The sequence below is a fragment of the Spinacia oleracea genome, chromosome 1 (assembly GCF_020520425.1).
Source record: "Spinacia oleracea cultivar Varoflay chromosome 1, BTI_SOV_V1, whole genome shotgun sequence".
NCBI classification, from domain to species: domain Eukaryota; kingdom Viridiplantae; phylum Streptophyta; class Magnoliopsida; order Caryophyllales; family Amaranthaceae; genus Spinacia; species Spinacia oleracea.
In genome coordinates, this window is record NC_079487.1 from 114,547,613 (window position 1) to 114,560,326 (window position 12,714).

At 30.9% G+C, this 12,714-nt stretch overlaps 1 protein-coding gene and 1 long non-coding RNA gene across 2 annotated transcripts; one reads left to right on the forward strand and one right to left on the reverse strand.

Annotated features, from left to right (window-relative positions):
• Window positions 1-1,262: 1,262 nt before the first annotated feature.
• Window positions 1,263-10,999, forward strand: LOC130466140 (uncharacterized). Its single transcript, XR_008926161.1, has 3 exons — window positions 1,263-1,401; window positions 5,067-5,200; window positions 9,803-10,999. It is a non-coding gene; the product is annotated as an uncharacterized lncRNA (long non-coding RNA).
• Window positions 7,996-9,807, reverse strand: LOC110786827 (transcription factor CYCLOIDEA-like). The gene is made up of 2 exons (XM_021991403.2): window positions 8,669-9,807; window positions 7,996-8,547 (listed from the first exon to the last, which is right to left on the reverse strand). Exons 1-2 carry the CDS (start codon window positions 9,435-9,437, stop codon window positions 8,492-8,494), a joined length of 825 nt encoding a protein of 274 aa, XP_021847095.1. The 5' UTR covers window positions 9,438-9,807; the 3' UTR covers window positions 7,996-8,491.
• Window positions 11,000-12,714: the final 1,715 nt, after the last annotated feature.

The window sequence follows — 12,714 nt, forward strand, 5'->3', positions numbered from 1 at the left end:
ATTAATTTTATACATTATTAATGATTTTGAAGAAATAAGTTTTATTAAAATGAAAAAACTTATCACTAAAAAATGGATAACTTTTACATATATAAGCTTAACTTTTAAACATTTTGAGTTAACTTTTACTCTGGTGTACAATATTTATTGTACAACCCTTGAAGAAATAAGTTTTACTAAAATGAAAAAATTTATCACTTAAAAGTAGATAACTTTTACATATATAAGCTTAACTTTTAGGCATTTTGAGTTAACTTTTACTCCGGTGTACAATATTTATTGTACACCCATTGTAAATAAGAATTTGTGAATAGCAAAAGGTCTTGCGCGCACAAGGTGCACAATAAATTTATTGTACACCAAGATAACTTTTACCCCTTTTCTCGTAACTTTAACCTAGTTTTGATTAACTTTTATATTAGTAAAAAAAAAGTTGATAGAAATGATTAAATGATTAATTTTATACATTATAAGTGATTTTGAAGAAATAAGTTTTACTAAAATGAAAAAATTAATCACTTAAAAATAGACAACTTTTACATATATATGCTTAACTTTTAAGCATTTTGAGTTAACTTTTACTTCGGTGTACAATATTTATTGTACACCCATTGTAAATAAGAATTTGTGCACAAAAGGTCTTGTGCGCACAAGGTGTATAATAAATTTATTGTACACCAAGATAACTTTAACTTTTTTTTTGTAACTTTAACCTAGTTTTGATTAACTTTTATGTTAGTAAAAAAAAAATTGATAGATAAATATTTTAAAGAGTTAAATGATTAATTTTATACATTATTAGTTATTTTGAAGAAATAAGTTTTACTAAAATGAAAAAATTTATCAGTGAAAAATAGATAACTTTTACATATATATGCTTAACTTTTAAGCATTTTGAGTTAACTTTTACTCCGGTGTACAATATTTATTGTACACTCATTGTAAATAAGAATTTGTGAAAGCAAATAGGTAGACGTACGTAATCAGTAATCAGGTATTATCTGAATTTGAATTCACTATTCAAAATTGGACTACCATAGTAGATTTTCGTTACCATGTATTATTTATATTTATTTTAACAATAATAAAACAAATATGAGCCGTTTGTTCAGAAATTGAAATTAAAAATTAGATATTCACTAGATTTTGCCTCTTTTGTTATACAATCTCACCATACCCCTAGGCCCTAGTTCAATTCCGTCTACTATCTGTCTAGATTTTTTTGAAAATTTTATTCCTTTCTAAACCCCTCTCAAATTTTCGATCTCTAAGTGTGAAATTTCACACCAAAAAAAAATGGCAAGTGTTTTTTCTCTCTAAAATGACTAGCCTATCAGTTTAGTCACCGAAGATGGCGAGGAAGAAACACGAATAACACTTCGTACTTTACTCCGTATAAAGGTATGTATGTATGTATGTATGTAATATAGAACTATAGAAGTATATTGTATCATACTCGATCCATGCATTTAATTAAAACATCGTATTTTATATTTATAATTATTTATTTTACTGTTAATTTACAAGTTATAATTAATGTAAGAGTAAAAGTATTCCTAATCTCGCTGAAGATATGTTAGCAACTATAACAATGCGGTTCATGCCAATGACTCATTTTTTTTCCGTCTTTTAAAGCTAGGGTGAGGGTGGGTGTATTTCTGTTTTGCTATTAATAGTAATATCTAAGCTTTGAATTGCTTTTCCTGATAGTCATTTACCATAATTAACTTCTTGTTTCTAAAGGTTTGGTCACATTTCACGTAGTTTGTAAATACATGTATTTTCTCTGTAAAGCTATGTTCTTAAAGTTCTCCCTCCGTCGGAATACTAATTCGACCATTACGGAGTATTTGTTCTTCGTACTATATAAATCAAACACTCTTAATTAATTATGAACATAGTATATAATGTGGTCAATAAAGAATTTGTTTTCACTAAATAATTTTTTTCGAAAATTAAAGGGTAGTTTTTTTTTCCAAGTTTAACCATAAACACAAATTAAGTAGGGGAAACAAAAATTAAATAAAATATAAAAATTGATTATAAGTGTTAGTTTAATTAATTGATTGCATAAGTGTATAATCGGTTTGGTAGGTTAAAATTTAACTGATTTATTTTTAATCTGCAGTTGTTTGATATCATTGACAGTTGGTAATTCTTAGTTTTATAGCTTTAGAAATTTAAAGTCGCGTGAGACGAACTAAAACTTCCACTGCATATGTAGTCGCCTTTCAAAGAATTTGCTCATTTGAAGATTAGAAATGAGTAAAATCAAGCAAATAAGTTTTCACATTTCTAGATACATCCAAGGCACATACTACATCTGTTTCATAAAGATCTTTACAGTTACTATTTGCACGAATATTAAGATAAAAATAGAAAAGTTTGTTCAATATAATAAAATATGGATAAAGTAAGATAAATATGTAAAAATGTGGATGAGTGTAAGAAAAAAATAATAAAATAACAGAAAGTGAGTGAAAAGTTGTAAATATTATGGGGTGAGAAGAGTAATATACTAAATTTTCATATCAAAAAATAAAATAAGCATAAAAATGTAAAGAACATTATGAAATAAACTATAATGAAAAGTGTTTTTTTTAGAACGGACGTAGTACTATGAACTTTTACCAATATGCACGAAGAGGGACACACATTTTACACAAATAAATTAAATAAATAATTGATCACTCACCAAAAAAAAAAAAAAAAAACTACAAGTGTCCAGTAATAAAACTCTTTGCTGCCCTGTCAAATAAATCTTTGCTCAAAGTCAATACCAATATCTTTTACATCCGTTGGACAAATCTTTACAAAGATATTAGTCTGACTTTAATTTATAACTTCTAAAACAACATCATATATGCTTCATCTGTTTGGTTAAAGTGTTAAAGGTGGTATCGAAGACCTAGGATTGAGCTTCGTGAGTACATCATTTATTCATTCTCCCTTTAATGCTCGCTCTACACTAGAAAATATATACGTATATATATATACTCCATCGATCTGTTGTTTAATACTCCCTTCGTCCCGGAATACTCGACCCGGTTTGACCGGCACAGAGTTTAAGGAACTTGAATTGACTTATTTAATTTAATAGGTAGTAGTTGATAGTGGGGTATTATTTTAATGTAGTTAGTGGTAGGTGGGTTAAGAGGTGGGGTTGGGGGAGAGTAGGGATTGAATTTTTAATTATTTTTTGTATGGAGTAGGAGGTAGGTGGGTTAATAGGGGTGGAGTGAGAAATAATATAATATTGTTAGAATATTTCCATTTTTAGAAACAGGTCAAGTATTAAGGGACGGCCCGATAAGGAAAACAAGTCAAGTATTCCGGGACGGAGGGAGTAGTTGAGTGATTGACTAGCTTAGCGCGCTTATTGTAATATCTTGTTTACAGAAAAGTACCAAAAGGTTTACTATTTTGGTCTTGAATAACTGATATAAAGAAAAAATACAATCTTTTATATAAGGCGGTCTTACATAAAAGATCACCTTAATGTCATATAAGTTATGCAATGGAACCAATTAGTTAAGCACTGAAACTAATTAGTTAAACACTTTAACTATTTGGTTCCCTAATTAGTTAAGCAATGAAACTAATTATTTTAAGCACTTTAACTAATTGATTCCCTAATTAGTTAAGCACTAAAATTAATTAGTTAAACACTTTAACTAATTGGTTCCCTAATTAGTTAAGTAATGAAACTAATTAGTTAAGCACTTTAACTAATTGGTTCTCTAATTAGTTAAGAAATGAAACTAATTAGTTAAGCATTGGAACTAATTAATTAAGCAATGCAATCAATTAGTTAAGCAATCAAAGCGGTCTTTTCGATAAGGCGATCTCACACAAAAGTTACCGAACGAAAAATAGATCTTGGAGTGGAATAAATGTTTTACTATTTTAAACTTTCCACATTTCTGTGTGTCTTTCATCAGAACCAGTAGGTAAAGCTACACAAGTCCTTATAAAGCTTGACTTCTTTCAAGATTTTGAAAATCACTTCTGTTCAAGGGAATTCATCCTACAGAAATCAGCCAATAATTCAATAAATCATACTATAAGGCACTTTCCACTAACTCGATCAACAGTTTACGTCCTATGTGAAATGATAGTGATAGTGGCAACAAAAACAGAAACAAAGTAAATGGTACTCCCTTGTTTACCACAAATAGGTGTTGTTCATAAATGTTGAAACTTAAAAGATAGTGGTTGACAAAAATAAAAACCTCTAACTAGTCAAAACATCATTAACAAGTCAACTCCAAAAGATATAGTTTCTTAAGTAACTATAGAATTATTCCTAATAGGGTAATGATAAAGGTCGCAAGTTGCGACAATATTTAATTGTCGCAATCTTACGTGTCGTAGTTTAATTGTTGCATATAAGCGCCACGTAGGTTATGCGTCATCGGAGTATTTTTACTATCAATGCAATATTTTTACTATGAAAATATGTAAATAAGGTAATTGATATAAAGAAGGAAACAAATTAGAATTTTAAGATTCTCCTATCTTTTTTTGAAAGGTGTACAATAAGTTATATAAGTTAAATATTTTAATTTCTAATTTAAATCATGACACATGAGCATGTCATGTCATCGTTGTGACACGGCTTATCATTTCCGTTCCTAATATATTAACCTTTGAGGTTTAGAATTTGAAAGTTTTTTATTTAGGTGTAAGAAAATTTTGAATAACAAGCACAATATATAATGATTGATATGCATGAGTAAAATGTGTCAACTTATGCCGAAAAGTACTCCTAAAATTATACTCTGTGCAAAGTATATGTGACTATTAATTCAGGACGTACATATGGTTCGCCTTTAATACATTACTAAAATAATTATATTCGGAACTAGTGTTTGAATTTATGAATGTTGATTCCAGTTTCCAGGTACATGTCATGGCCTTAACATGTGATCCATATATTCCTCAATAATTAATCAGCTAGCTAGATTCTGAGGTTGATGACCAGATACATACGATTTTTCTCTTTCAACTTACGGTTTAGCTTATTTTTTTCATTTTTCTACACCTCACATGTTGTTCAAAAGCAGAAATGGCAACTCCATCCCCAGCCGGACTTAAGGCAATATAATGCACCGGAAGCTGATTTTATGCACGGTTGTTTAACAAGTCGCACTGAACTGCAACATAACATCAACTGCAAAGTATATGAGCTGAGCCAGAGGTATGTACTTATGAACTAAATCACTAATGATCTGAATTATAGTGCATTAATTAGCATGTTTAATTAACAACGTAACTGTTCAAGTTTGCCTTAATTAGGGTTTTTTGCTTTGAGTTTTAATCTTTCCTAGTCTGGTACTGGTACTGGTACTGGTAGTCTGGTACTGGTACTGGTACTGGTTGTCTCAAGGCAGTTGCTGTTGTTGGTAGTTAAGAGTCCAAGGGTTTGGTTTTTCCCGGATCAATTTCTTCCTTTCCGAAAGGAAGGGAGGTCGATCACTAGGTCAGAGACGCGCCACCCCACCTTAGGGCATAGGGCTTAATTTCTTGCAAAAACCATTCTGCCAAGTTCTTGTGCTTTTATTTGTTTTCTTAATAAAATCTTTCTTCATCTATACCTAGTCTATACCTAGTATTTAAAAAGGAAAACCACATTTGATTAGATGACACGTGTCACAACATTTGATTAGATGACACGTGTCATCCATTCTTTTCTCCATCCATTTGGTTTTTTATTCTACTTTTTCTTTGTTGTTTGATATATTATACAATTCCAACCGCTTCTTTCACTTCATCTTCCTCTTACAACATCAATTTACCAATCTATTCATTCACCATCTTCCACTCCATCTTCCCGATTAACACTCAATATTAATACACTATTTAACTTTCAAAATTTACCTCTATTTAAATCATATATTCTCTTTAAAGTCACAAACTCAATAAAATTAGAACTTAAAAAAGATAGACTATATAACCACTATATAACCACTATAAAAAGCTACATCTTAGCCTTAATAATTTTTTCGTGTAAATTTCAGAGTACTAATTTGGTAATGCAAGGAAATGCATTATCAGGGTGATGGGATTAGGTGCTTCAAACTTACATTCACATCAGAATATTCAGAAGCAGTAGCGTGCCTATGTTCGATCTAACTCCTTAAGTTATGTAAAGGATACTAAGCACGCCTTACTTTCTTTCTCCAATCAATCCCCGGCCCTAAGAATGACATAATCTATGCACCTATATATATTGATGAATATGATGATCACCAGGACGAAAAGAAAAGGCACACTTCAATTATATATGAAGTATAAGTTTTTATTCTAGATCTTAAGATTCATCCAAGTCCTCTACACCTCAACTACTCACCATCTTCACCAAGAAATCCGCCTCCTTGGCTTGTCCGACCCACCTGTGTATAGCTTTTGAAGGTGTATGCTCGTTCACAGAAAGTTGAGATGCTTATAGTATTCGTCTCAGTTCGTTTCTAATAATGCATGTCAAAGGACCAACTCAACAAAAAGCTTAAGCTGATGGTTGAAGCCCCAAGATTAGTTTTATACTCTATCACGCCCCCTCACATGAAAGCCTTTTGGGCTTGAAGTGTGGATGCAACATAGGCCTCCTCATACCCAGCGCGAAATATTCCACTTAGAAAGGAGGGGAGGATGAGATTTGAACCCGTGACCCTTGCGTCATGCTGGCTCTGATACCATGTCAAATGACCAACTCAACCAAAAGTTTAAGCTGATGGTTGAAGCCCCAAGATTAGTTTTATACTCTATTAATGCATAATTATGTAGTGTGTATTCTTGGCTGCTAGATGTTGTGTTACTCATTGTCGTAGCTAGGAGGCCATTTTTCTTAGAAAATGCCAAAAACATTTTAGTCAATTGCTTAGAAAAAATGTGATCATGCAGAAATTTTGACTTATCTAGCATCCTTACATGTATAACTTCTCAATTATGGAAAAATCGAACATTCTACAACATGCACTTCGTGTATTGTGTCAACCAAACAATTCAAAAGCTGAAAATGTAATTTTTGATATACTTTTTGTCAACTAATGCTTATTCAATATACATGAAAACATGGAACATATTATGAAACCAAAAATAAATAGGTGAGGTTCAACATCTTTTTAGTGTTAAAGTCAATGAAAATACCAAAGTTGACCTTTTCTTAGCATGTTTTAGTGCAATATGGCTTTTCACTTCACCAATGCGTATTCGTAATTGGAGAAGGTAGCTTCAAGGCCGGTTGTCAATCCAATATCAATAACTAGAAACAGAAATATATTCAGAAAATTTTACACTTCAACATGCTATAATTAACATGCTATACTTCTAGTTGTATAAGCCTTAATTAATTAATGGAAGGAGTTAATCCTTAAACAGTCTATGGTGAAAAAATGACCACAAACCAATATATGTATACATTATAATATATACTACGTACATCCATTTCAAAATGATTTTTACACTTTCCACTTTAGTTTGTTTCATAATGCTCTTTAAATTGTGCTTTATACTAATTTTTGACATGAAATTTTATTATCTTACCTTTTTTACCCCACAACTTTTACAACTTCCAACTCAACTTCTTTAATTTACTTTATTTTTTTTTTCTTACACCTACCCAACTTTTTACACATTTCTCTTACTTTATCCATTTTTTTTTTTATTATATTCATCCATCTTTTTACCCACTTTTCTCTTTTGTCTTAATATTTGTGCAAATAGTAATTGTAAAGATTAAATCAATTCGAGATTGACTCTAATCAACTTCATTTTGGATGTGAGCTTGAATACCCTAAATAATGGAAGAAGTAAAGGTATAAAAACTAATTTATCATGCAGAATATGCTATCTCCATTTCTGAAAGTTCTTTACGCTTTGGAATATGGGTTCAAATTATGAAAATATTGACCGTAAATTCTCACTATTATATACATCAAAACATTACATGTTAGATCTTGTTAGATTGTTCTAAGTATATATTTTCAGAATATCAACTTTTTATACTTTTTTCACATATGAAAATGGATTTAATAGTACGAAGTTAAATATTGCATTGGAGTCTATGCAAATAGTAACTGTAAAGAATTTTCCGAAACGGAGGTAATATGCATTAATCAGGCCTGGAGAACTTAGTAGGTGAAGGCAAAAAAATAGAGTTAAAAAATGACAAAATATCAATAATACTCATTCGATTAAGTTGAAAAAACCCCAATTACATAAAACATCAATAAAATCGATGTTGTAATGTCAATACTATTACAAGGTAGGTACATGAAAATACAATGTGAGAGAAAGATCAATGCTAATTAATCTGCTATTAATTCAAGATTAACAAAACAAAAAAAAACCAAGCAAATTACTGAAAATAATTCAAATTAAGACCTAGAAAACAAGCATATATATTTCAAGCAAAGATTTAACAACAAGGCAGTATGTACAGAAGTTCTTACACACGAAAATAACACCAACATTTTAAGCCATGACATACCTAGTGCAGGATTTGATTGTTGTAGGTCTCCCAAGGTCTTGAATTTATCTGAACTTCTGTAAAACAAATTATTAAGAATCATTTAATCACATTAGTTAAACTAATTATTTCTCGAAAATCAACTAATTTAAATTGTCAATAATTTGGACAAATTAAGCTAATTAACAAATTAATAACCTGTTGACAGATTGATGATGTTCAAATCTGGGAATCCAGGCGGCTGATTGACATAATCATTATAGTAACCACAACTCTCTTGATCATACTTTGAGTTTATCATCTCATAATTGTAATAATTATAAGATGATTGAGGATGATTAACATGATTAATATGATGATTATTAACAATCTTCTTGTTCCGTGTTCTTTCCCTTGCTCGCTCCCTAGCTTCTTCCCTCCTCTTCGACTCCTTTGCAACATTTCGACCATTTTTAAGGTAATTAGTTTCTCTCTTCTTGGTCTCTTCAATTGATGTTTCAATGAACTTAAAATTTGAAGTACTAGCTACCTCATCAATGTCGGCCTTACACTTAGCCAAGAGCCATCCAAGGGTTTTACTAGCCTTATCAAATCCTAACATGTCTTGAAGGTTGAAGAACTCGCGCGCTATGTTCATTGACAATCTTACCCTCCTATCTCTTACCCCTTGAGCAGTAGTTATCTTGGTATGCCTATCTTTCTTGCCGGCTGGCCTATTAGAACTCGACACTCGATTCATCGTTACGTTATTAGTAGGGCATAATATGGTTTCTTGTTGGTTAATTGAAGGTTGAGATGATAAATTGACTATGGAATTATCCGAAATTGGAGGATAATTGGTTGACAATAATTTCTCATGATGAAAGTGTTGAAAGAAAATGTTGTTGCTTTCAGGGTTATCATTACTAGTAAAAGACGGAGACTGGTTATAATACAAAGGTAATGAACTATTATCTGATGAAAACATCTTTGAAAAAAATTAAAGAAAATTCAAGTTGATTGTGATTTTTTCAACTTTTTTTTTTTTTTGAGGAAATTAAATAAGCTACATTTCTTATCAGAAAAGGTTGAGAAATAGAAAGGAAGAAAATGATAAAAGTGGGAAAGAAATGTGTCAAATTTTGTGTGGATGAACAAACATTAATTAGGAAAAAGAACAAGAAGATATATAGGAAACATTATAGGATTTTGATGTTTATTTTTGAGCTAGATGTGAAGACTCATCTATTAATCGAGCCCACAGGAGTACAACTAAAAGAAAATCCCCAGATCTAGGAAGAGTTGATGGGTAGCTGATTCAAAGCCACTCACTTGTTCTTGTTGTTGTTCTAGCTAGAAAGAGAAAGTGAGAGGATGAAGAAGAAGAAGAAGAAGAAAAGGGGTTTTGATTACATGATTTTTACCCTATTTGTGGAAATACTGTTTTTTGGTACTGGTTTAATTTTGGATGTTTAATTATTTATGGACAAGATCATGTGACTGAATATGAAAGCAAATATACTATCCTAGATTTGAAGTTATAAATAAAACCTTTAGATTTTTGTTTTCTGTTTTTTTTTTCCTGTAGTTTTTATATGACTGCTACATTATTGTTTGCAGAAAACAGGGAAGTAGTTGGTTTGATAAATAAAAGAAAGGCTAAAAGCTTCATAAGCATTTAATGTCTTTTTCATTTCAGAATTAGGGTTTTCTTTTTGATTCACGACTCACGAGTGCTTTACACTTTTAGTTACCTTTAGTCATTAGGTCAAAGCGTGCAGATTCAAGACAAAACTTTTTTTTGTTTTTTGTTTTTCAAGGATGGAGTCCTACCTGCGGGCAGGATTTTCATCCAACAATCGGTTATACTTTGCAAGATACAAAGTATTTTTGGAGGTATAGCCCTTTTAATCATAAGTGTATCGTGTAAATATGAACGTCGTGTTGCTTGGCTTTAAAAAGTGTTCAAGTTAATTGTTAGGAGAAATTCCTGAGTGTTTTTATTTTATACTCCATAATGATCCTTCTACTTAATTTTAGCACCCTCCCTATCACAGTCGGAGCAACACCGGCCACTGCCTAGCCGAATAAACTCCCCTAAATATAGTTCCGGGATAGCTCGATATTCTCACTACACAAGCCATTAAAGATGGACTCAAATACCGTCCCCTTTGCGAATAATTCTACCACAGGGCCGGGTATTCAGATCCATCATAACCTAGTAAAAAAAATCTAACAAATCAAATAATCAACAGGGTAAGTAATCAATTATGACTGTCCCTTTCACAAAGGGTAGTTCCGTCGAGGCTGTTTTTTCGCATATCAGATATGTGTGGAAACACACATATCAGCTAAAAGACAAGTAGCTAAAAGACAAAATAGGAAGTACCATTCTGTAAAAAAAAGTACCATTCTGTAAAAAAAAGTACAATTCTGTTAAAAAAAGTACCATTTTTATTTTAAAAAGTACCATTTAATTTCTTTTTTGTCCGTTTTCCTATTTTGTCTTTTGCTATGATATGTATTTGCAAGCACATATCTGATATCCGAAAATACTTCCTCAGTTCCGTCGTAGTTGTTCTTTATTTTTTCACTACATGAAATTTCGGTCGAGTACGGAGTTTAGACTTTCATCGAAATTGTGGTTTCTTATCATCAGTTGTGAATCTAGGCAGTACGTACTCTTTCTTGAATTGGAAATGTATCTCTGTTATTATTTCATCAGTGTATCAGTATTATACCCCCTTTAAATGTGTCATTCTTTTGTTAGTCTAACCAATGACAATTATATGTACGGTTGTTTTCGCCACTTGGCTTCATATGAATGGCTGAAGCCTAGTTGCTTAGAATCTTAGATAGGTCATATAATTTCTGCAATTGCTAGGGCTATTATTATTATTTTATTTTACGGATGTGATTCTCTTACCATCTCTTTCATCCTCAAGGTCCCTAAGTTATTTTACGGAAGCACCTTCAACAGTAAGAATCCACCGAAGCCCGATTTTATAACTTATGTTAAGATCTGACCCATGAAACATCACGTGTGAGAGTCCCACATTGATAAAAGAAAAGGGAGTTAATCACTTAATAAGTCTTAGACCATAGTTATCAAACACCTTGGTTTGGTGTTTAGAAGAGATAAATGGATAAAAAATAATAAAAGAGGTAGAGAGATGAGTGAGAAAGTTAGAGAGATAATGAAACCAAACAAAAATTGGTGTTCATGAACACCAAATGGAAAACCAAAATCTTGCTTGGAGATATTGACATGTGTCCTATGGGGACCAAAATTATTGGTTATCTATTTTTTTTTTTAAAATTGCAATGTGATTTATGACATAGATTTGTTGTGTTAAAAATACATACCTATTGCAAATTTACAATGTCCATAAAATAAAAATATTACAACTCAAAAAAAAAAAAATGTCTTTATTTTTGTATGCTCTACAAATAGACACTAATATTGATCCACTTTAGATTACAAAAAAAATCTTTATTTTTTCCTCTCTCGTTTAATTTTTTTTTGTTGTTAACAAAAACTTAAACAATGGCTAACAACTCATTTTTTGTTGTTTAACAAATATGCACTCTAGTACTCTACTATGATCCAACACAATATGAAGAACAACAACCAGAACCTTCAACTAGTACAAGGCTAAGGTAAAATAGCACGAACACCGATGAACCTTTTGAATATTCCTCAAACAGCGCATTGCAAGTTTATAAATATATATGGCCAATAGAGCTCGATTGTGTGATCATGAAGTACACAAATCTCTCAAGGAAGACCTTATTGAAAATGTATGGCAAAAATGTAGACAAACTAGTGATTCATTAGTTATATGTTAGTAGTATGCAATACCACTTATTTAAGTGTTGTCATGATCGAGTTTTTAGGTAACAAGTTAAGTTTATTATTAATATAAATTATATACCTTAACAAGTGAAGTTTAACTTAGTTTAATTTTTAAGTATTTTTAATTAAATATTTATTAGCCGATTATAAAATTTAATTAATAAACAATTAATATGTCACTAACTTAATTAATAACGATTAGTTATGCCACTAATAATTTGATTATATATACTTATCCATAACAATATCATGAGATATAAATGTAGGTGGGGTATGGGTGATGTAGGAGAGATATGAATATTTGGTGTTTGATAAATGTTGTTAAATGTTGTTGGTGTTGAGTTTGGTGTTGGGAAGAGAGAAATGGAAAAATATTATATTTTAGGCAAATTTGTCAAAAACTACCTTA